A 25085-nucleotide genomic window follows, 5' to 3' on the forward strand; every position below is an offset into this window, starting at 1 on the left:
CATGGCTGTGCAAATATTTCACAATAAAAAGCCTCATGTTAAAAAATTAAGGAAATCTGTCAACAGAAATGTTGTCAGAGGACTTTAATTTTGAAATGGGAACATGAATGGTTGAGTTAAACAGATATGTTTGTTTTTCTTTATGTCTGTAAGAGAAATAGACATTGGAACTGTAGTGAAAGGGGGTAAAATGTCGTTATGATTATTAAAAGACCACTTTACTATCTTTGGTGTGAAGCATTTGCATCACAGGAAAAAAAAGGGTAGAGACTCTTTAGATATGCCACAGCTAAGCAGCAGCTGAGTCACACTTGACCAGAACATCAGAAGTGAACTTTAACACATTTGAAAATGTAATATTTAAATGAAGCTGGGGTTGGTGATGATACTGTATATGATGAAATATTATTAAACAGACAAAAAACAAACTAATCCAACAATTTATCAACAATATACATATTTATGTGTGTGTGTATGTGTGTGTGTATAACGTTCCAATTTTGTTTAATTTTCTTCAGTTTTGTCAATCTTTTTGCAAACAAAGGTCCTTACTGTGTCACCCCTCTCCTCTCCAGTGATTGATGCCCCCAGCCAGATAGATGTGCGAGATGTTACAGACACCACAGCCCTGGTGACGTGGTTCAAGCCCCTTGCTCATGTGGATGGGGTCAGTGTCTCCTATGGGCCCAGGTCAAACCCAGCTGATCACAACATGGTAGAGCTTTCCTCCACTGACACCCAGTACCACCTGGTAGGCCTTGCCCCCGACACCCAGTACGAGGTGTCTCTGTTGGCCCGGAGGGGCGAAAGGGCCAGCATTCCTGTCTATGAGTCTTTCCACACAGGTAAGACTGAAATAACAATTTGATGTTTTTTTTCAGTACCTGACCCTGTTAGTTACAACCTGACAACTATAAACTGTTAATCATAACCAAGTTGAATGACCTGTGTGACAGCTGGGAGGCACTGGAGCACACATACTTTACTTATGGCTCTATGTTTACCAGAGAGGATATCTTGCCGGTGTGTGTCCATGGATATGTATGTTTCATAAAGGACCAAATGTCCTCCATAATACAGAGAGAGTAAAATCCCCAATGTCAGCATGGTCCTTAAAGACAATCTAGTTATGATTTGGTATATATACAGTATGTGTATTAGAAATACAGTTGAATTTAGGTTGGGGTATAGTTACATCTATCTGAAGTCCAGTTCTCTGTAGACCTGGATGCCCCCAGAGACCTGCAGACAGTGGAGCTGACTGATGAGAGCATCACGCTTGAGTGGAGGAATAGCCATGCTCCAGTCGACAACTACCGTATCAAGTATGGACCTCTGTCTGGAGGGGAGCACGGAGAGCTGCTCTTCCCCCCAGGACCCAAGGACAGCACCCAGGCGAAGATCACAGGTACTGGAAGCCAGGGCCAAACACACACAAACATCAATTCAGGTTCATGGTCCTACTATCAACATGCAAATCACAGATACATACAGCAGTGTTAGAATCTTAGTCCAAGTACTAGTTTTCCCAAGCCTGTTGTCATGTTCTGGTCATCATGTACTGATGCTGAGACTACAGTTTGTATCCTGTGGGAGCCCAAAAGTCAATGTTGTGTTAACTTAGCATTATGTAATTTATATAGAGTTGTGACGTACTTACGTGATGTATTGTCAACTTATATATTTATTTTAACCCTAAACATGATCTTTTTGTAAATCTAACCAGGTACTTTTGTTGTCTAAACCTAACTGCTACTGTTTGACAGTGTTTGACAGTGTTTACCACCTGTTACAACACATTTCTCCAAGGAGACAGCTGTGCATCACATAAAGATGTTAAGGGAGGCCTTATCTGTGTTTATGACATGCCGAGGGGGCTTAACCAAGCATCTGTATTAGACAAAATGGGAATGAGCTGTTCAACCACATCTCAGGGTCTTTATGACGTTACATATCTATAAACAGATATACACTCAGAGGCCAATGCTGTAGGCACACCTGGGGTCCATTCGCTGAGTTGGGGTCCACAACTTTGAGTTTTCAGTTCCAGAACAGTTAATCAGAGTTCCAGAACAGCTAACAGCTCACTCTGAGTTAAGCTCATGCTCTGTGAGAGAAAAACTATCATCAGTGGAGCACTGGTACTATGATTCACTATAGCAACAGGTAAACGCAAAGTCTCCATTTTATTCTGATGGACAAAGAAAAATTAATAATTGAGATCGCAAGTTCCACCTCCAAAGCTTGGTAGAATTATGATACATTTGTCATGTATTTGTAGGTCTACATGCTGACTGCTATCGGGCACCGGGTTAGCGGGTTAGCTCTGGCTGAATTCAGCGACTCCGTCTGCACCAGGTGCAGGCTGCTTTCCTCACGGCAAGTGAGGCAGAGAGTAACTAGCTCATTTTCTGATTGCAATTTTCTCATTTCTGAACAAAAATCTGTCGCCCGCCATGTACATGAACCATCAATGCATTGAGCTCTTATTTTGGTACTTCCACTAAGCAGCAGTGTGAATTTACATATTGGTTAAATATTTAGAATTTTGATATAAAGATCTGATATTTAGACTTAGCATTTAACATTTAGATTTGACATTCAACATTTAGATTTAACATTTAGATATAATGATCAGATTCAACATTTAACAGTTAGACTTAATTTTAAACATTTTTATTTGACAGTGATATTATCTTGAAAATATTTTTCACGAAAGAACAAATCTGACAAAGTTTGCAAATATTGCTCTAGATGTGATTAAAAAGTGACTTTAAAAGGTTCACACCTCTTTTTAATTGTTTTTCAGAGCTAAATGTGGAGAAATGTTGCTGTTACTTTCAGAGTGTACAAATTTACAATCGGCACCCCATACACCGCATATTAAAAATAAAAGAGCCAGAGTAAGTGCCTGGAAAGTGTGAATAAATTACCAAAAATACATTTTATGAAATCAGCATTATTTCTATTCACACATTTATCTTTATTCATACATTAATTCATAATTTAGGTCATAGTCTATATTACACTTTATTAATATTTGGACAGCTTTATTCTTTCAGAGATGAAACACAGGCCCAATCTAAGATTTCAATAATAAATCAAAGACATAAACACGTGATTGTAATGGGATTCAGTAATAATGTGGTTGGTGATTTGCACACGAGAACAGTTACAATACAATGGGCTAAAATAGAGCATTCAGTGGTTTTATTTCAACTTCTTTACTAAATATAGCAGTAAATTTAAACTGAAATGCTTTTAAAACATGTTCAGATTATATGGCATCTATATAAAAAGGAAAAAAAAAAACATGCTCACCCTGCTGTGGCACCACCACTGTGAACTGTTAACATATAACCCACAGTATCTCATCTCAAATATTATAGAAATTATCTTCCTTCCATGTGACCAATCACATCATAAATTATGGGGAAAAATATTCATTTTGCCAATGTATCTAAACCTGCAAACCTGCAACCTTTTTGAAATTTAAACTGACAAATTATGTGCAATAAACATTTTAGTGCAACTGCTCTTGTCTGAAGTGTTATGAAAGAGAACATACAGTGATTTCATTCTGAGCTGAGGGTGGTTTGATGCTGCATAAAAATGAGGGAAAAAAACGTTGTTCAAAGAAATGACTGACAGCATATAAAAGCAGTAACTTTAGATTGTCCCGAGTAACAAATAAATATCAACAAAGTTTCTGGTTCTATCATACAGCAAAACGTTGTTAATTAATGCGCTTCGATCTGTGGTGTGATCCGATGATGAAGTGAAAAAACTTGCCAGCATGCAGGTTAGTTTCAAATGGTCAGTTATCGTGGTAACTCATTAAGAGTTTAGGTCACCTCTCTTGCTGGAACTGAAAACCCAGAATTGAAGCTTCAATCAGGTAACGTTTATTACGAGCACTCTGGTCAACATAGGAATGAAAGAAACATGCAAGCAGCCGTTCAACACAGAACAGAGAAAAGACAATGGTATTTATACAGTTGTCATGACATAGATGGTTGGTATCAATTACTAACATTTCAGATACTAAGGTTCTCTTGAGAAGTGAGGCATGTGTTTGCGTTACTAAATTTGCTGGCAGGTCCATCTCAGATACCTATGGTCAACTTGCAGGCACTAAGAGTTCACCATAGGTAGGTATTTATTTGGGGTAGACATTGAGCCTTGAACTAACTATGGAGGATGCATAATCCTAAAAATACATACTAACATTAACTTTGAACCAAGAGTTTTTACAAAACCTGCTCTCTGGAATATACCCTTGCACTATAGAAATCCCATACAACTGCTCTGCCACACTTTTACGGTGCCTATAAGTTTTGGAATTGAGGTTGTGCTTATTACCAGTGTTGTACCAGCTTGTTTTCACTCCAAACCAAAGACTGTATAGAAGTTAAATGATGCATCCACTTACCCCTGCTATGCTTAAGTGAGGCTAAAAGCCTTCTCCAAATCTTTCAAAGACAGAAAATCGCTGTTTTTCTCCAGAATCATAGACAGCAGTCGGGCAACTCAAAGCAGCTTTTTTCCACTATCCACCATCTCCTCAAACCTCAAACCCTGTCACACGCCAGCATCACAGATGAAGGTAGACACCATCCGTAGCTCCCTCTCAAGTGCCTCCCTCCTTCCAGACCCTTACGTCCACCCACAGCCAGTGACCGCCCTGCCTTTCTCCAGCTTCATTAGAATAACACAGAGAGAAGTAGAGGACATCATTCATAAGATGAAACCCAGCACCTCTGCCCTGGATCCTCTTCCCAACACCCCTTGCCAAAACAAACCTTGTCGCCATAAGTCCCCTAATCACCACAATCATAAACCACTTCATCCAGTCCATAGATGAACCACAGTTTCCTTCAATTAAAAAGCTCCAAAACTGAAACCATTCTAATTGGCATCCCCCACCAAGTCCAGTCATCCGACATCACCACCATATGCTTCTCTGGCCGAGACATCCACCTCTCAACAACACTCACAAACCTGGGTGTTAAAATCGACTCATACCTAACCTTTGAAGCACACATCAACAATCTCTGAAAAACCTTATTCTACCGCCTCAGAAACATAGCCAATCTCCACCCCTTTCTCACTCTCCCTGATGCTGAAAAACTAGTCCATGCTTTTGTCTCCTCCAGGCATGACTACTGTAATGTACTTCTCATCGGGATCCCTAGCAAGAGCCTCCAAAAGCTCCAGTGGCTTCCAATTCCACTCAGAATAGAGTACAAACTCTCCCTGCTGACACATCATTGCATTCATGGCAACGGCCCCTCCTATCTCAAAGAACTACTCATCCCTCAGACCACCACAAGAAACCTCCACTCCACCAACTCCAAAATATGGCCATTGCCATCTTGTGCTGGTGAAGTCATACAGAGCTGGAGTCTGCACAGTAGGGGAAGTTCCCGCCAAAACACCCGTTTGACCATTTGCAAGCAGCTCCATTCAATGCAAGCGCATGGACTGGCTGATACAGTTGTCAATCATGGCTGAAAATCCCCTTTTTGTTTGCGTAACTCATTAAAACTGAACTTATCATAAAATGATCACTTGAATAAATATCAGAATGATAAGAACTACGTTCAGTGTTGGAAACCATTTTAAGGAAAAATGCATTTGGTGTGTACTTTCAATTTTAGTTTGGCCTATGTTACATCCATTAATATGGAGGGGCAGGCTTTATGAACTATACTGCAGCCAGTCACCAGGGGGCGATCAAAATTGAAAAGTTACACTTTGGGGAAACTGTCATGTTGTCCAACCATCCATTCATACAGTTTAAGCTCCGAACTCATCAAATGGGCTAGTGCCACTCTGACAGTGTTTTTGGCATGTGAGTTTGATGCCAAAAGCCACTGCGTCCACCTGGAATGTGGCTGGATGGTGTCAGTTATAAACACGCTCAGACAGAACCGATGGTGTTGTTATTGTACACTGGCAGATGTCTTGGAGGGCACTGGGCATGTCCACATGCAACGCACATGGGTGGCATCACTTTAGAACACAGCCAGATGGAACCGGTCACACGCACATGATGCTGAAGGACAGCATCAGGTAATAATGCTGCCGGCAAGCATGTAATATAAGGAGCGTTACTGTGCGCATAGGGCGGGCGACTGGTCAGTAGGTGGTTCTCACAAACAACTGACTTCCCATTTGGATATATATGTTTTTCTTTCTACACCTTACCATGTGCCTCTTTTATTTCTGATTATGTAAATTGAAGGGGTAATGTTTGATTAATTTATGACCATGCACCCACTCAACATGTCAGAGCAATTAGGCTGGACTTCTCCTGATCTCAGCTACAGTTAAAAAAAAAGGGAAAAAAAGTCTTGCTTAGTAAAACGAGCAGTTCCACAATATATTCAGTGTTTTCATTCTTTTGTCTGTTTTGAATTCACATTAGCCCATTACCACTTTGCATACAAATGACACAGCTGAAAAGGCTCTGTGGGAAAAGAAATGATACAGTGTGAAGTGTTTATTCTCCTGTTTCTTTGGGCAAGTGTTTATGGTGCTTCCTGTTAAATGGTTTGTGTTATGTTGATCCTGCTCATTTCCAAAATGGGTGCCTTTGTTTTGTGTTGTGAAATGTTTGCCTGTCTACATAAAGCTCACTTTATAAGAAAACCACCCAAGGGGGTTTGGCATTGAGACTTTTAATGGAATAACACTGTCGCTTGTTATGCTGTGAGATCTCGCTCAAACAAGAGAAGCGGTGTGTTTTCATCTATCTGCACCACTGACATTATAAAGCCATGCTTTGAGGTGGATGTGTTTGTTTCTACACTGTGTGCTGTGGCATGGCAGGATTAGACACTATGAGAAACAAAAAGCTTCCAAAAACAGGCTAATAGTGTCTTTGTCTGGCCCAATTCTTTGTCCTTGGGAGGCCCATCCTATGGAAATTAAGCACTGTGTCCATTCAGCCAGCGTCCCACTCTGCTCCACGCACACCTCAGCACTTCTTTCACACAGTTATTATCAGTAATTACCTTCACGCTTGTGATTTTATTGATAATGAGTTCCCTGGGCATTAGATGTAATTTCATGCTGCAGGACTTTGTGTGATGACCTCTTCGGGAGTAAATAAAGGAATTAGAAGCGATCAGGTCGAGAGAGGGCTTAACTGTAGAGACCAAAGGGCCTCCAGAGACTATTGTATTATAGTAGTGTTTCTGATCTGCCACAAGGGCCCTATAGATCCATCAATGCAAATACAACACTGGTGTTCCACAGTGAGTGCAGACTTGCCATGAAATGCAATTAGGGTTCTATTTTGCAACCCAGCCACATCAGAGCGTTTTTGTGTTTGCCATAGTCACCGGAATCATTAGCCCAAACAGCTGGCCACTTGACTACAGAGCCTCCACAGCGTTCATTTGGAGACATCTCAGTGGATTTGTGCAAATAAAACATGAGCTTGCGTTTTTATGTCTGTATCACAGTATTTTTATTTTGCCCTGTGATGTAGGCCTGAGACCTGGCACAGAGTATGGGATGGGCGTGACCGCAGTGAAAGATGAACGGGAGAGTCTGCCGACAACCACCAATGCAGTAACTGGTAAGATACTGTCATATACAGAACTGCATACATATATATGCCATAGACTTAATCCACAACTGTACTCCTGCATATCCTCATGAATAGGGCTGGGCAATATGGCCTCAAATCAATATCACGATATATTGAGCAGTTCACCTCAATAACGATAAATGGACGATAACTACTCCACTGCACCCCCTGCGCAAAAAAAAAGTTTGGCCATTAGATGGGGCTGTGGAAGTTATATTGATAGTATGACTCCCCTGAACCTATTTATTGCAATTATTTTGCCACTTTAAAGGACTGTAAAGGAATGTAAGACTACACTGTCTGAAAATAAATTACGAAAATACAAATTAAGTACTTTTAGTTGTTAAGATTTATTGAACAGCTGATAAGCACAGAAGTACCGAATACATTTGAAAGTATAAAATAACTTAAATTTCCTACAAACACAAAGTATTAAAAATACAATCTCATAAAAAAAAATCCAAATATGGACATTACAAAGAGCTTCGAATGGAGGATGTGTAGGACAGGCTTTTAAGATGAGATGGTGACATACTTCTTTACGGCCTCCAAGACATCCAGGTCTGACCATTTCGGAACAAGATGCCATGTCATCAGCGAGGACCTGTAATAATAATAATAATAATTATTATTATTATTCATTTTATTTATATTGCACTTTTCATCTTAAATGACAGATCAGTGCAATTACAATAAAGTCTAAAATCATTACATTAGCCCAGCCACTAAAAAGACACACAATACAATAGAAAAAATAGCTGTAGCCATTTAACTGTAATTCTATAGCTAAAACGTTACTGCTGTAGCTCTATTATGTGGCAAAAAGACATAATTTAATAATTTAATATGTCCTACATTATACAATTGAACACACAAAAACACAGAATATAACTGCGCACTTACCGATTGCCAGGTGTAGCCGATGCCCAAAACATTGCACACGCGTCCATTCATTGAGCTGGGCAGCTTTCACAATATTGGTGCCGCTGTCAGTTGTTATGGCGACGAGGTCCTCTTCCCTGATGTCCCATGCAGACAGTATCTGTCTTAAGCCCTGTCCGACCATCTCTCCCATGTGATCAGATGGAAAATATGCGTCCCGAGCACTCTGGTGCGCGATTTCCATTTTTTGTCGATGTAATGTACTGTCAGACTGATATGTGGGTCCATGGTGCGACTGGACCAGAGATCGGATGTGGCTGCAAAGTGCTTGACATATCTCAACTCAGCAGTGAACAAGCTGCTCACCCTCTCCCTCGACCACATCAACTTCGTCTACTTCAGCTGCCGCAGCAGCCGCTACAACGATTCATGGAAAGCTATTTACTTAAGATTAAACGGTTGTGTTTGTCACAATTGGTGGGATTTTATTTGTTTTTAGTAACCCATATGATGTGAGAAGCAGCTGCAGGTATTTTCACATATTTCCCCAAATCAAAAGAGTGTGGACACCCCTGCTTTCATCTTTAAGGGTCCACTGATCTTTAGCCAGCTATAGGTGTTTTCATAAGAAAAAAAAAAAAAAATTAAAAATTGATCCAAGTTGTCAATATTGTCATGTGATGTCACCAACTGTGTATGCAAATTTCGAATGGGCCACTGTGCTTCCCTCGTATTTTCTCATCTCCCTGCCCTGCTGCTATGGGCATATGCATCCACCACTATATGTTAGTCACCAGTGCTGGATGGCACACTAAAACAGCCAAACATCCATCCATCCATCCATTTTCTTCCACTTATCCGGAGTTGGGTCGCAGGGGCAGCAGCCTAAGCAGGGAAGCCCAGACTTCCCTCTCCCCGGCCACTTTATCCAGCTCCTCCCGGGGGAACCAGAGGCGTTCCCAGGCCAGCTGTGAGACATAGTCTCTCCAGCGTGTCTTGGGTCTTCCCCGGGGTCTCCTATCAGTGGGACGTGCCCTGAACACCTCACCAGGGAGGCGTCCTGGAGGCATCCTAATTAGATGCCCAATCCACCTCATCTGGCTCTTCTCAACACGGAGGAGTAGCAGCTCTACTCCGAGCCCCTCCCAGATGACCGAGCTTCTCACCCTATCTCTAAGGGAGAGCCCAGCCCCCCTACGGAAGCTAATTTTGGCCGCTTGTACCCGCGATCTTGTTCTTTCGGTCACTACCCAAAGCTTGTGACCATAGGTGAGTGTAGGACGAAGTCGGTGGGATTGAGGAGGTCTTTGAAGTATTCCTTCCACCGATCCACAACATCCCGAGTCGAGGTCAGCAGAATGGCTAACACATGCACATTTACAGAAATGTTGATTAATGTGTGTTGTCTTTATAAATAAATTGAATGAAATGAAATGCCTGAGAGGCCTACTGCACTATATTCTATCACTGACTATTTTTTATATTGTAAATTATAAAAAAAAAAAAACTCCCCCAAAAAACACCTGTAACAGGGGGAAAAAAATGGTAGAAACCTCAGGAAGAGCGACTGAGGAGGGATCCCTCTTCCAGGACAGACAGACGTGCAATAGATGTTGTAAATAACAATTAAATTACAGTAAGGACAAAAAGGAAAGAGAAAGAGAGAGAGAAAGAGAGAGGGGAGGAAGAGAGGGGGAGAGAAGCACAGCAATAATGGTAACAGCAGCATATCATATTACAAAAGTGATAGATGGAAAATAACTAAATGCACTCTATGATAGCATGTGATGTTACATGCAAATATCGTAGGTGTTGTTAAGAGTCCCATGCATTTGGTTTATACAGGTAGGGGTTGAGCCTGCTTGACTGTAAGCCTGCCGCACCTCTAACGGTGCTTGTTTGGTTGGCTGCAGGGTCATCAGCCGGGGGCCACCATTCACCGATGTTTCGCCCCTTAACCCGGTACATCTCCTGGTGGTGGAGCAGTGAACAGGGACATCTTCCTGACACTCCCTCCAACCTACTTCAGGAGTTACCAGCTCCCCATGCCTTGTCCCGCCTCCTAAGCCAGAGCCAAAAGCTTGCTTTTTCTGCTTCTTCTTCCTGGAGTGCCAACTTCCACAGGATATGTTCTTGTGTTTCCTCCACCTTCCCTGCATTCCGCAACCAAGTCAGCGTATTTCAGCTTCTTCCTTTCATGTGCTGCTATAAGCTCAACCAGCATTAATGATTTTTTGCCTGTGGCCCACAGCACCATGTCTGGTCAGTGTGGTGCTGCAGATCTCTTGACATGCATGGTGCGGTTTGAATCAGGCATGTAATGTCATCCATATAGCTCCTTAATGGGCGGAGCCTCTGGCCTGCAGGAAGTTGGACTCCACCCACCACCTGCCTGGCACCGATCAGGATAACCTTGAATGCTGCAAAGAGGTTGGGGGAGATGGAGCATCCCATTGCAATTCCTACCTCCAGTTGTTGCGTTTTGGTGGTGAACTTCTGTAGTGAATGGCACATGTACAGGTCCTGGAAGTAGCACATGACCATGGCCTTGATGCTCTGCAGGGTGTAAAAGAAGTCCGGAGCAAGGGCAATGAGCTGGTGTGGCACCAACCCGTACACATTGGATAGGTCTAGCCATACAATATGGAGATCGTTTTTCTCTCTCATTGTGGTCTGGATCTGATCCCAGATCATTGTGGCATGTTCCACACAGCCTGGAAATCCTGGGGCCCCAGCCTTCTCGCAGCTAGCGTTGATGTAGCCGTTCTCCATCAGCTAGGTGGTCATCCTTTTGGCCATCACTGCAAAGAAGATCTTCCCCTCTATGTTTAGCAGGGCTATACTCCTGAATTGGTAGATGGTCTTGGAGTTCTGCTCCCTTGGTATGAAAACCACCACTGCTCTTTGCCATTCAGATGGAATAGCCAGCTTGGCCCAGGCTGTTCTCATCAGGCTCCACAGGAGCTTCATCACATTGGGGTAGTTCTTGTACAACCTGTAAGGTATTCTATTTGGCCCTGATGCTGATCTTGCACGCATGATGACCTGCCTGATCTCTCTGAGTTTGGGGGGTGATGTATCAAAAAGGGCTGTTGGTTCTGGGGGCTTTTGCACATACCCTGGCGAGCCTAGTGGCTTGGTCGCTGTACTGAGCACGGATGTATATTAATAGTGGAGGCATGATGCATAATAATGGCAGTAAAAGGTCGCAGCGAGCAGCATCATGGCATCTGCACAACCAAGGCCCACAACACAGGTGCAATCTCAGACAGTACCACAGCAACAGCACAACCAAGACCACGATCAAGGCAAGTTGGAGGTACAGCATCAATGCCATCACTGTGAAGTCAACAAAGGTTGCAGCTAAAATCCGGGAAAACTATTAAGGAGCAAAAATGCTCCTGAGAGGCAACCGAGTTAGTATAATACAGTAAAAAGACAAGAGCGTTTGCAGTTGGAGGGAGCAAGAGTAGGAAAGAGGAGCTCAGTGTAGCCTAGAAAGTCCCCCAGCAGATTAAACCTATGTCAGCCTAACTAGGGGCTGGTCCAGGCAACCTGAGTCAGCCCTGATTATAAGCTTTAACAAAGAAGAGGCTCTTAAGTCTACCCTTCAAAGTGGAGACAGTGTCTGCCTCCCTGACCAAACCTGGAAGATGGCTCCATAAAAGAGGAACCTGGTAACTGAAGGCTCTGGCTCCCATCCTACATTTGGTAGGTAGGAGGCCCCAGGGAAGAACCAGGACATGCTGGAGAGACTATGTCTCTCAGCTGGCCTGGGAACACCTCGGGATCGAAGTGGCCGTGGAGAGGGAAGTCTGGGCTTCCCTGCTTAGGCTTCTGCCCCCGTGACCCGACTCCAGATAAGCGGAAGAAAATGGATGGATGGATGGATTTTAGGGGTAGCCAGTGCAAAGAAGCTATAAAAGGAGAAAATATAATCCCTTTTCTTGGTTCCCATTAGTACAAGTGCAACAGCATTCAGCACCAGTTGGAGAGACTTCAGGGACTTGTTGGGGCTATTTTTTTTTTTTTTTTTTTGTTACGTAATTGAAAAAAAGCAGTCCTTGAAGTTTGTCTTATATGGTAGGCAAAAGATAGATCTTGATCAAATATAACTCAGAGGTTCCTTACAGTTGTGCCAGAGGCCAAGGCAATGCCACCTAAAGAAATTATATCTTAAGAAAAAGAGTTTCTGAGGTGTTTGGGGCCAAGAACAATAACCTCAGTTTTGTCTGAATTTAACATCAGGGAATTGTGGTTCATCCAGGCTTTTATGTCCTGAAGGCATGCTTGTAGTCTAGATAACTGATCAGTTTCATCTGGCTTCATAGATAGATATAGTTGCGTATCATTCGCATAACAAGGAAAATTTACAGAGGGATTTCTAATGATGTTGCCTAAGGAGGCATATATAGAGTAAAAGGATTGGTCCAAGCACAGACCCTTGTGGCACTCTGAAGCAGACCTTAATATGCATGGAGGATTGATCATTAAAATGCAAAAAACTGGGAACGATCTGATAAGTATGATTTAAGGCCAATTCAGTGTTTCAGTCTGTGCAGTAAGATTTGACGGTCAATGGTGTCAAATGCCGAACTGAGATCTAATAGGATTAATAAAGAGACCAGTCCTCTATCAGAGCCAATTCATAAGTCGTTAGTAATTTTCACTGGTCACAAAGCTGATTAGCAACTACTTTTCTGAAGGATTTTAGAAAGAAAGGGGAGATTAGATATCAGTCTATAGTTTGCTAAAACCTCTGGATTGAGAGTGGGCTTCTTTAGAAGGGTTAGGGTTAGGGTTAAGGGTTGAAGGAAAGCTACTTTAAAGGACTGTGGTACATAGCCTGTTAATAGAGACACATTGGTTATATCTAACAAAGAGTTGTCAATTAAGGGTAAAACTTCTTTAAGCAGCCTAGTTGGGATGGGGTCTATAACATGTTGATGGCTTGGATGCGGAATGAGAGTATGTGAAGGTCAATGGGGCAAAAACAGTCTAAATAAACTTCATGCCCTACTGCCATATCCAAATTACTTGTGTCAGAGGTAAGGTCGGTTGAGAGCAAGAGGTGAAGGATTTTATCTCTAATAGTTATAATTTCATCGTGAAAGAAACTCATAAAGTCATCACTCCTGAGGGCCAAAGGAATACAAGGCTCTATAGAGCTGTGAGTCTGGGTCAGCCTTGCTACAGTGTTGAAAAGGAACCAGGGATTGTATTTATTTTCCTCAATTAATGATGAGTAATAGTTTGCTCTGGCATGGCGGAGGGACTTTCTATACGTTATAAGACTGTTCTGCCAGGCTAAACGGGACTCTTCCAGGTTGGTTGTATGCCAATTTCTTTCAAATTTTCGCAATACTTGTTTTTATTTGTGGGTCCGGGGTTTAAATCATGGAGCTATTTTCTTTGTGTCATTATTTTCCTCTTAAAAGGTGCAATGGAGTTGAGAGCTGATCACAGTGAGCCAGTAGCACTATCAAGACAATCAATTTGAGAGTGACTTAAATTCGTAAAATCGTTCTCAGTCACATTGAGACATGGCAATGAGGTCAATGCAGAAGCTACTGCACCACTGCAGACATCTGGTACAGTAATCCTTGCTGACAGGCGTGTAATCGAGTAACAAAAAAAATGAAAGTTATTAAATAATGGTCTGACAGAGCAGGATTCTCAGGGAAAACTAAATCTTAGTCTTCCCTGATTAAATCTTCAATTTCGATGCCGTACGCAAGGACAAGATGTAAAGTATGGTTGAAGCAGTGGATGGGTTTATGTACACACTGACTGAATTCAATTGAATCCAATAGTGTTAAAAACTGAGGCTATCATTATTAATACCCACATTAATGTTAAAATCACCAACGATAATAACTGTCTGATTTAAGCACTAAACTTGATATAAACTCTGCAAATTGGGTTAAAAATGCAGTGTATGGGCCAGGGGCATAGTACACTATAACAAATAGAATGGGCTGTAGTGATTTCCAGGATGGGTGTGAAAGACTAAGAAAAAGGCTTTCAAAATGAATTATGATTTAGTTTAGCTTTAGGATAAATTACTAAGAATTCAATTAAATTCAAATGAATTAAAAATAGCAGCAACTCCCACTCCTTGACCAGGGGCCTGAGCAATATTAATATTTATATGACCAGGAGGAGTGGACTCATTCAGGCTAACATAATCATCAGTAAATCAATATCATTATCCAATATTAACTCACTGAAAAAAAGAGCTTTATATGATAGGGATCTGTTATTCAAAAGTCTGCATTTAATTCTCCTGTTATGATGCTCTTTGACAACTCCCCTTTTGTTTATTTTAGATTTAAACAATTTCAGTGGTTGGTGAACCCACACCATTTTTATTACACTATGGGTGTTTGACTGCTGGAGCAGCTCAGAGAAGTATGTAAGACTGCGACTCTGCCCCCTGGTCCCAGCTCTGGATTGTCATGGCTTTGAGCCTCTAATAAACCTGGCCATATTCCAAGAGAGGAGAGCGGCTCCATCCAAAGTGGGATGGATGCCGTCCCTCCTAATAAGACTAGATTGTCCCCAGAAAGAATGCTAATTATCTACAAAGCCCACATGATTTGCTGGACACCACCTCAACAGCCAGTGGTTGAATGATGACGTGGCTAAACATGTCATCATTGGTCAGACTGGGGAGGTGTCCAGAGAAAATTACAGTGTCCGACATCGTTTTTGCAAACGCACACACCGACTCTATGTTAATTTGGGGACCTCCGATTGGCGTAACCGGGTGTCATTACCGTGGACATGAATAACAATCAAATAAACTAATTACAAATAATAACAAATAAACTACACTTATTAAAGCCATCCACTTATGAAGCCATTGCTATCCAGGGCTAAAGTAGCTTACGAGCTGATAGTGAGTGAACGGCTATGTGATTAAACAGGAAAAACCGCTGAGAGGAGAAGACAGCAGTGAGTGTTTGTGCAAAACTTGAGTGGGTTTATCACAGGCAAGTAAGAAGCAGCAAGTTAAAGGATTAGCTGGGAATTGCTCGCAATAGCAGCACAGAGAAGCTACCAGACACAAACAAAATTTTGTGTTTTACTTTACATAATAAAAGACATCTCCACCATAACTTGTTGCATAAAACTTCATCGGAATGTTGGAGATGAAATGTTTGACTGTGTGTTTGTGTTCATCAAAACTCTGACTGAAGGTCTGAATAAGAGCCTGACACTCTGTTGCTTGGTGGTACTTCAATCTTTTTTCATAGGAGCATTATCTTGTTTGTGGTCTCTTGTTTGCCGTCTTTTCACCTATTCTTTGGATGTGCATGCTTTTGTACTCATGCATTTCAGAATTCACCACAACTCTTCCTGTTGATTTACTCTTTTTGCTGTCCCTCTCATCTCTGTATGATGTAAACCCAGAAATCCCAGGGATTCACACAGTTTTTACTCAAGCTAAATGATTTTCAACTCATTTTCTTTTATATTATGTCCCAGCCAGATCACTAAGGTCCTCCACTGTTTTGCATTTAAATGTCCCTCGTGTTCCATAAAATTACCTGTGAGGGTATCTTCTCTTTTTAGGCCCCTAATCTGCCTCTTGATATTAGAATGGCAAACTCTGTCTGTAATTTTTTGACGTGGGGTTACAGTCAGTATTCGAGATGTCAGTTGGCACATCCCCAGTTTGGAGAAGCAGTCTGCAGAACAACACCATGGAAGCTTAGCAGTCTAATGCTGTGAACATTGTCAGCAACAAAACATGTTTTAGCCACCTAAAAAGACAGCTCTCAATTTAAATGTAGGCTATCTTTGGAATGTTCACTGCTTCACCTTTTTTTCAGAAATATAAAGGGAAAATTATATATCGCTATGTATACCTATATCGCTCTCTGCAAAGCCGAAAGAAAAACTGATTTAACATTGCTGAATACAAGAGCTGTCTATTGCTGCCTGAACAGTTTGTTTATTTATGTTATTGTGGCTTTGGCTTTGAAAGTGACAATAGTTTTTTGTTTTGTGTTGTTTACATTCACCAAAGTCACACAATAACACTAACAACCTAACTAACTGATCAAAGCAGCAGTAGACCAGCAGCTTCCATGTTTTTTTGTTTTGTTTTTTTTTATCAATGGAGTCTGGTGGCTTTGATCAGCGCACAAGGGACTGAGCCTCCCCGTTGGAGTGGACTGTCTGACACAAGGGTAATGCAGTGAAAATACTCTCAGTATACACTTCAACTGATGTGGAGATTTCTAGATTGGACTTTTATTAGATGGCCAAAATACATTTTTTGCTGACCCCCACGAACAGCATTACATTGCTTAGCTACTGTGTCAAACTTTAGCCTGCTTCCCCAAACTAGGAGCTTGCCAACCGCTATCTACTGTTTGTAATATACGGTCTATGTCTATGAACTTCATAAAACCCCACTTTATAAAATCCAAACGACCCCTTTAATCTGAGTTTAAAGTGGCATTACAACCTTTGACTTCATTTGTTTTTACTTTTCTTGTAATCCCTGGTGTTTATTTTGTTTTAATTCATTTTATAGAATTAGATTTGTTGATTTTTCATAATTTGTTGTTTTAATGCTATAATTTTCAACTTGACAGTACAGTTACAATACAGTTGTTCATGCTAGTTTTTATCCTTTGTCTATGTTGTTTAAATTTTGCTGTGTGAAGCATAAAAGTTCTGTATAGATAAAGTCGAGTTGAAATGATTTTGGGCAGACGTTTTAGTTTGTGTTGCTCCTGGGTGAATTTGCTGCTAATGGCATTTTTCTATTAACTGCAGTCATGCCACTTTGTGTTCTGTCTGAAAGCACAGTAACACATCAAATCACAGCACCAATGCTCTTCGAAAGACTCATCTGAACACATATTGACTAAAGTGAATATATCATTCATATATCATATATCAAAAGAATAATCCATTTTTTAAAAGGTGCTTCACTTGGACTCTTCCAGCTCCTCAACAAAATCTGTCTCCCATCCCTATACTGCTCTAGGTTCTATCTGAAGCTCTTTTCTCTGCTATCTTTGTAATATCTTTTCAATTATTTCAAGGAGGAAACATCTCACTTCCTCTGTGTTGTAGCAGCAAAAAAGTTCAAATTTTTAATATCAACTGGAGACTCACTAGCAGCAATGAAACAATCACATTCTCCCTCCCATTCCTTATTTCAGTTTTTAATTTCATGAGAACATTCTGCCAGTCACACACTGTGTTTTCACTACTTTGTTTTCTTAAGTTATTCAGTGTGAAAACTGTGGTAATCTAGTCTTTGGCAATGTAGCTGTTGTGGCTTTTGCTGCTTCAGCTAACTGCCCAGTTCTTCTGGTCTTTATGTGAAATAAACTTCTGTATGTCTGCTAGAGGAGGTGCAGCCATCTCACAAGATGGCTACGGGTTAAATTAATATTTTGTGTGTGTGTTATGTATGTGAATGGGCACTCAAGCACAGGCATATAGCAAAAGAGAAATTAATGTAAAACCGTTTCAGATAGTGGCTTCGAGTTTTGTCTTTAACAAGTTGCTCTGCAGTGTCAAATCTTAAGCCTTGTTTACAATCTCTCCTCCTCCTCTCTATTTAGCCCTGGATTCTCCCAAGGACCTGACTGTTGCAGAGGTGACAGAGACCACCATGATGCTGGAGTGGAGACGGCCCCTGGCCAAACTGGATTCCTTCAGACTTGTTTATGTATCTGTTGATGGCCACAGGGCTGAGGATGTGGTCCCAGGCAGCTCTGAGTCTCACGTCCTCAGGGGCCTCACACCCGGCATGCTGTACACCATCAGCGTCATCGCCGAGAGGGGCCGCAGGACCAGTGCACCAACCACCATCTCAGCACCCACAGGTGAGTAGTGCAAAAAACACCTTTCATCTTTAGGAGCAATGTCCCTGACTAAGCAGTAATGCCTTTATGTCACAGAGTGCCGGAAGTGCCAGCAAACTAACTCTTGGCAGTACTACAGTATGTATAGCAGCTTAGTATCTATCAGGGATTCACTCAACTCGGGATTCGATACAATTCACGATACTTGGTTCACGATGCAATTTTCTCATGATTTTTTTTTTTTTTATTAAAAATGAGATTACAGAAAAATTATGACTGACAAATATTCTAATAATTATTTCAAACATTATACATTATACATAAGTGGCTGGTGTAGATATGCTTTTGCATTGTGGCTGATAAGTTGGGCACTCTTTTTGGCTCATGTACTCGTTTGGGCAAGCAGGGTTGCAAATGTGCTTGTCAGTGTGGTCTGGCCGTATAGTTGTCATTAAGGAATAACATGTGTAGGCGGGGCTGACTGGAGTTCATTACTATGATGCCAGCTCTCATGCTGCATCATGTTAGTCGTACTGTTTGTGTAGTTCAACACCCTCTTGCAATATTGGTAGACTTTTTTTTCTGTTATCTTCCCACCTTTATTTCTTTCTGACTTGAGGAGGCTCAAATGCCACCACACTCCCGATTTGAAACTGCAGGGCGCATCTCGTCTTTGAATATTGCCTGTCGCAGAGCCTTTGCTTTGTCTTATTTACGTTGGCGGGCTGTCTCCAGTCTTGGATGTGACGTAGGACGTTGAACACATAGTGACATGGTACGTCAAGCAAGCAAAGTCAAAAGCAGATTATGCCCTCTGCTGTTCAAAAAAAGTGTTGTGGTTCATTTTTCATTTCACTGATTTGAATCTCACACATTTTGTATCAATTTTTAACTGACTCGCAATGCATCATCACATCCGTGGTATCTATGCAACTAACTGTCAGTGACTCTGTTGCTTAATCCTGACTATCATGACAGTTTGCGCTGGTTGCCATGTGCTGTGGTGAAAACATAAGGGCAGTGCAGTGTCATTCCACCATGTGGACACCATGTTGACATCACGGTAACAGCATCCCAGAGTGTACCATTTGACATGTTTGGTCGTCTGTATTCATCATTCCAAATAGGAGATCGGAAGACCACCTTTACAATAGTTAGCCAGTTAGCACATTAACAACACAACCCAAGACTTAAAAAAACTAAGTAAATTTATAGTGAGCCTGTGAACAACAACACAACTCATTAGGAAACATTCAGAGAGCTCAATGCTTAAAGAAAAACAATCTTACTTCATACAACAAATTTGTTTTGACCTCCCTCCCTCTGAATTTTAGTTGTTTACTTCCTCCCGTCCATTTGTCTTTTGTGCTGAGGTGAAAATGAAAATGAAAATCTGATTTCATTCTCCAATGGTGTCCACGGCAGCTGCTGATTCAACATGCTGAATTGGCCAAAAAATGGCAAATGAGGGTCAACTCTGGCCAGCGGTGTGGGACACAATGCAGACATGCCTCTGTCGCTTGCCGTCAGACCAACATGGGTGTACGGCCAATCATCAGCTTGGTGTGTCACAGCCTTAACATGTGTCTGACACAAAAGCTCCTCTGAATGTAGCCCACTGTTTCTTTGGTGAAGGCTTTCGGAGTAACACAAGTTATTATTAATTGTATAGGTTCACTTTTTTGTCCTTCAGTTCTGCAGCCAAACCAAGTTAATGAATTGAATTCATTGTTAGCTTCTCAATGTAAGTCACTCTACCCTCCCCAACCACACACAAACACACACGGGTCATTTATAGCAGTTGGGATTATTTTTCTTTTTTTTCTCCAGCTTCTTAAACCAACACAAGAAAAGACAAATGAGGTGATTGTGGTAGCCTATATTTCATGAGCTGTGGTCAGAGTGCCTCAAAGCCTAAAATTTCTCAAGCAAATCTACCAGTTTTGCAGTGAGTGCCCATTTAATGCATGGCTACAGGCACAAATCTATATGGCATGAGGGAAAAGCTGGTGAGCTTCTGAATAATTGTCTTTTGTTGAAGTTTTTGGAATACACACTTCTAAGAAAAGCAGAATACAGATTCGTGTGTGTGTGTGTGTGGGGGGGGGGGGACATGTGTGCACCCTGCACAATGTTCATTCATGTGATAATTGTTGGCGTGAGCCCCCCCATCCACCACTCTGGTTTTGTGCCATTTGACCATGATGAACTGCGGCTGTGTCAGATAAAAGGCCACATGCTGGGACTCCTGTTAAACATTGTCTCTGAAATCAGCAGCCTTCTAATCCATGGCCGATCTGCTGCCTTTATCATCTCCAAACATGAAGCACAAACACTGATGGCGCTGTATTTACAGGAGGAGGAGGGGTAGAGCGAGCGGAGAAGGAGTTGTCCCTCACAATCACAGAAAGGGTTAAGAGAGTTTATTTTTAAGCCTTTCTCAAAGCTGGTTAACTGACCTGCTGAGAATCAATTCCAAGCCAAAATGGACCTCTAAAAATGAACCACCCTCTCTAGCACTTATAAGCAGTATATAAACATTAAATGCATGGTTTATAACACACTATAATGTAGTCTTAATAAGCTATAAGGCATTTTAAGTGTTTATTCATATAGAGTACTTCTGAGAAATCCTAAATTTTAATATAAAGGTATATTTTATATCATTATAGTGTTTTCCGATATTGTCTTTTTTTTTTTTTAAATAGAGTCGTCTCCCCCTAAGGTCACCCACAAGACGCGGTGGATTTGCAATAATATCCACTTACAACTACATTAATGTGTTAATAAATAGTGTGTAATGAAATAATGATCCAGTTATTATTATTTTAACATTGAAAACCTAACAATTATTTGACATGTTGCTTATAAATCCTAGGTTGGAAAGCTAAGTGTTGCTAAGTATTATTTTCTGCAAATCTTCCTTACTCTACAGGGCCAGAAAGTCCTCCTACACATATCCTGTAAATGCATTTTCAATGTCCATATGAGCTCTCATAAGCTATGAGCAGATTCCAGCAAAGTCCCCCCTCCTATTGTCTACCATCCCATTTGCACTCCACTCTTCCACACAGTGAAAAGACGATAATGGAGCCTTGATGCTTACCTGCACCATCTTTCTCCAACTCTATCTAATCTCCTTTTTCAATGCTTGCACACTCATTGAACCCCAATTACATGCTACTGCACGAGGCTCTGCATGGCCTATCAATAGGACTGAAGTGGATGGCATGCTTTTGCCATATTGGTTGGGCTACACTGCACCTTTAAATGTTAATGGCTTGTTTACAGCCATTATTGAACACAAGCTGCATCAGCATGTCTATATTTTTAAGCCTTCCCACTTATATGGAAATGTAGAGGAGATGGCTATAGGCAGCCACTTATAATGAGGCCTTTTATCCCCTCTGGCCTTTTGTATTGGAAAGAAGGGAATATTTCCACCCTGATAAAGCGAGGGCCTTTACCTTTATTTCTCTTGACAGCAAAATGAATGATTGAAATACAAATGAGAGGTCATCAGTTTCACCCCCCTTGTTGCAGTTGATATTGTCAAGGAGGATTAATCCACTGTTGAGCAGAAGCTCATTTCTTTATGTTTCATAATGTACATTGTTCCCAACAAGAAAGCTTCAAATAAAACCCACAAGTTTGATCCATGTATGTTTGTGTGTTTTAAGGTTAGACTGACAAGAGCTGATTCTGGATTTTTTTTAACAATTGAAATCTTCATCTGTTCCTAGTTTAGTTTTAGTCCAAAACATTATAGTGCCAATGAAAAACCTGTATCAGCCTAACCTTTTGTCTTCACTCTGTATCTGTCCCAGCCCCATAACTCCATAACCCATGTTGATGTGTTTGTCATCAATCAGAGGAAGAGAAGCCTGTCGTGACCAACATCACTGTCAGCGATGTGTGGTGGGACAGTTTCCTCCTGTCCTGGTCAGCTGAGGACGGGACATTTGATGCCTTTCTGATTGAGGTTACCGATGCAGAGACGGGTACAGAGTGGCAAAACCATACAGCGTCCGCTGATGCTCGCAGCGTTGCCATCACTGGCCTCTCCTCCAGCACCTGGTACAGGGCCAATCTGTACGGGGTATACAGGGGGGCTCTCTTAGACCCTGTCTTTGCAGACACCATTACAGGTATCAATGCTGTCAGCATCAGAACCTTGCTCCTTCCTTTGCTTCCTTCTTCTTCTGCTGCACATAGTGGATTAATCATTGTTTTTCCATGTGGACTTTCTGAATAGCAATTGCTTGCAGTTGTGAGAAGGTGTTTGTCTATTCAGCTCTGATGTGGCTGAATTTGTTAGTTAAATTGACTCCACTAAGTGTTATAGAACCACTTGTTTGTGTCTGTTTATACACTGTCAGATTTAAATGAATGCTGTCAATTTTCCTATGCCCCTTAAATAATGTCCATCTCAGTAAATTATTCTCATTGGCCTGATATTAAGAATATCTAGAAAAAAAGTAAAATAATTAACTAAGCCTAAAATTAATTAGACAAATCTTTGTGAGTGAAATCTTGGACACTACTACTCCTCCAATCACAAGCTTGCATTCACACACTGAATATGAATACACGTTGCATACCTGAATACATGTGGAACCCACAGTTTTTAAATGGACCTGGTAAATGGACCTGCACTTGTATACACTTTTCTAGTCATTTTGACCACTCAAAGCACATTTACACTATGAGTCACATTTACCCATTCACACACATTCCATCCTGCTGGCAACTGCAACTGCACAAGGTTCCACCTGCTTCTCTTTTTTTTAATAGTCATACACAATTACACTCTAATGTAGCAGCCATCTGGAGCAGCTGGGGTTCCCTATCTTGTCCGAAGACACTTTGACATGCGGACTGAAGGAGCTTCTCTGCCCACCCTCTAGTGAAGCAGTTCTTGCAGCGGGTCAGGATGCGTACCTCCTCCCCGATATAGGACATACTATTGGGGCTTATGGCCTTGGTGAAGGATCCCTCCAGGACTCTGGACAGCCCTATTGGTGCACCCCCATTGCTTTGTAATGACCGCAGTAGGGCTTTTCTTGGACGAAATCCCTCCTTTGTTCCCAAGAACATATGGAGTTTGTTCAGGTCAAGAGTAATAAAGTAAAATGCCTTTTGTCCTCGAACCCCATGAAGGTGACAGGGAGGCAATATTGCATCTGCTTTGCCCAGTTCTTGCATTGGCAAGTTATGTGGAATGCATGGCCCCCATCAGATGCAGTGAACAGCTGTTTGTGTGCTTTGGTGATGGTGTGGCTGGTAAGGCCTTATCCAAGAAACACCTTGCAAGATGATTTTGTCAGTGCTTCTCCCAAGCCTAGAGGGAGGCAGGGACCCTCCCACTGTTGTCCACTCACACTTCACATGTGGTGTGGCAGTGTTGGGGGCCTTGCTCTGTGGAGTGAGTGTCACAGAGATATGTATGGTGGCGCGAAGGTCTTTCCCTTGCTTATTTATACGGTTGTATCCCTTGGACATATCAGGCTCTTTTTCAGGGTCTGTAAATGGTAAAAGGACTGCACTTGTACAGCACTTTTCTAGTCTATTGATCATTCAAAGCACTTGCACACTCCATGTCACATTCACCCATTTACTCACACACTCACACACTGGTGGCTGAGGTAACCATACATGGTGCCACCTGCTGCTAGGTGACTCACACTCCGATGATGCAGCATGGGGAGCAATTTGGGGTTCACTATCTTGCCCAAAGATGCTTCAACATGTTGCCTGGAGGAGCCAGGGATTGAACCGCTGACCTTCCGATTAGAGGAAGGTCAAAAAAAAGTGGCTAAATGGGACTACAGTGTTTGTCTAGGATGTTAAACATCATTACAGCGGACACAGAAACTCATTAAACCCACTTATCTGCCTTTACAGCTTTACAGAGTCGCACTCGAATTTATCTGTTTATAATATTTTTCGATCAAGTTTTAATGTGTTTTTATAGTATTTGTAGTTGTGACGTTTAAGTTGTGCAATCGCGATGTAGTTCGTGTATAGCCTAACATCATTTATGCTTCAAATCACACAAAAATGGTGTTCATCTGTGAAGATTATCATGCTAAACAAAACATGTAAGTCTCATAAACTCGTGTTAGTCACAAAGCTTATTTTTGGTGATAATCGAAAATCCCATTCAAAAAACCCCATAAGTTTTTTGACGAGGGAATCAGTGCGATGCCAACTTCCTGGTTGGCCTACAAAAATATGTCATCCCTTCACCACTCTTATTATCACCACAGTTTCCTGTTACTCCTACAATATTTGCTGAAGAAGGTGCAGGATGACTGACTGCGGGAGAGCCACCTCCTTATATACTGTGGGTTCTGCACATACTCAAGTAGGCACTTCCTGATTGGCCGGCTACATTTAGTCAGATTCAGTGTGTGAATGTGTGCTTGTAACTAGGACGCAACAGGTGCCCTAGTTTACCCCACACACTACACTAATCACAGTCATCACCCATGATTAACATGCTGTGAATTCCAGTGTGTGCATAATAAGTTCACAAATAAAACAGAACCAAATATCTGAGTAACTCTCTCACTCTTACTCTATAAAACATTTTAGACTAGGCTAGAATGTAAAAAAGAAGCAGTTTCAGACTTCATTTTTTTTATGACAGAGTCTATTCTGACATTATCATTCAACATTTCACTGATGAGGATCAGTCAAGTGGAAGGAAGATGGGAGGATTGACAGAGGACAAAAAAAAAAAACCCTGAGGCGCTTTTGTCACT

At 41.5% G+C, this 25085-nt stretch overlaps 1 protein-coding gene across 4 annotated transcripts in view; it reads left to right on the forward strand.

Annotated features, from left to right (window-relative positions):
- tncb (tenascin Cb) overlaps positions 1-25085 on the forward strand; it is a 178990-nt gene that overhangs the window by 113182 nt on the left and 40723 nt on the right. For 3 of the 4 annotated variants that reach the window (XM_088077260.1, XM_088077262.1, XM_042488001.2), the window contains exons 7-11: positions 576-845; positions 1223-1408; positions 7499-7588; positions 18076-18339; positions 22191-22466. In XM_088077260.1, the coding sequence (XP_087933386.1) occupies positions 576-845; positions 1223-1408; positions 7499-7588; positions 18076-18339; positions 22191-22466 (1086 nt within the window). The remainder of the gene's footprint in view (positions 1-575; positions 846-1222; positions 1409-7498; positions 7589-18075; positions 18340-22190; positions 22467-25085) is intronic. The other variant, XM_088077261.1, reaches the window with a different exon arrangement.

Source organism: Plectropomus leopardus, chromosome 4 (genome assembly GCF_026936395.1).
Source record: "Plectropomus leopardus strain MGB_pleo_1.0 chromosome 4, ASM2693639v1, whole genome shotgun sequence".
In the NCBI taxonomy this organism is placed as follows: Eukaryota; Metazoa; Chordata; class Actinopteri; order Perciformes; family Serranidae; genus Plectropomus; species Plectropomus leopardus.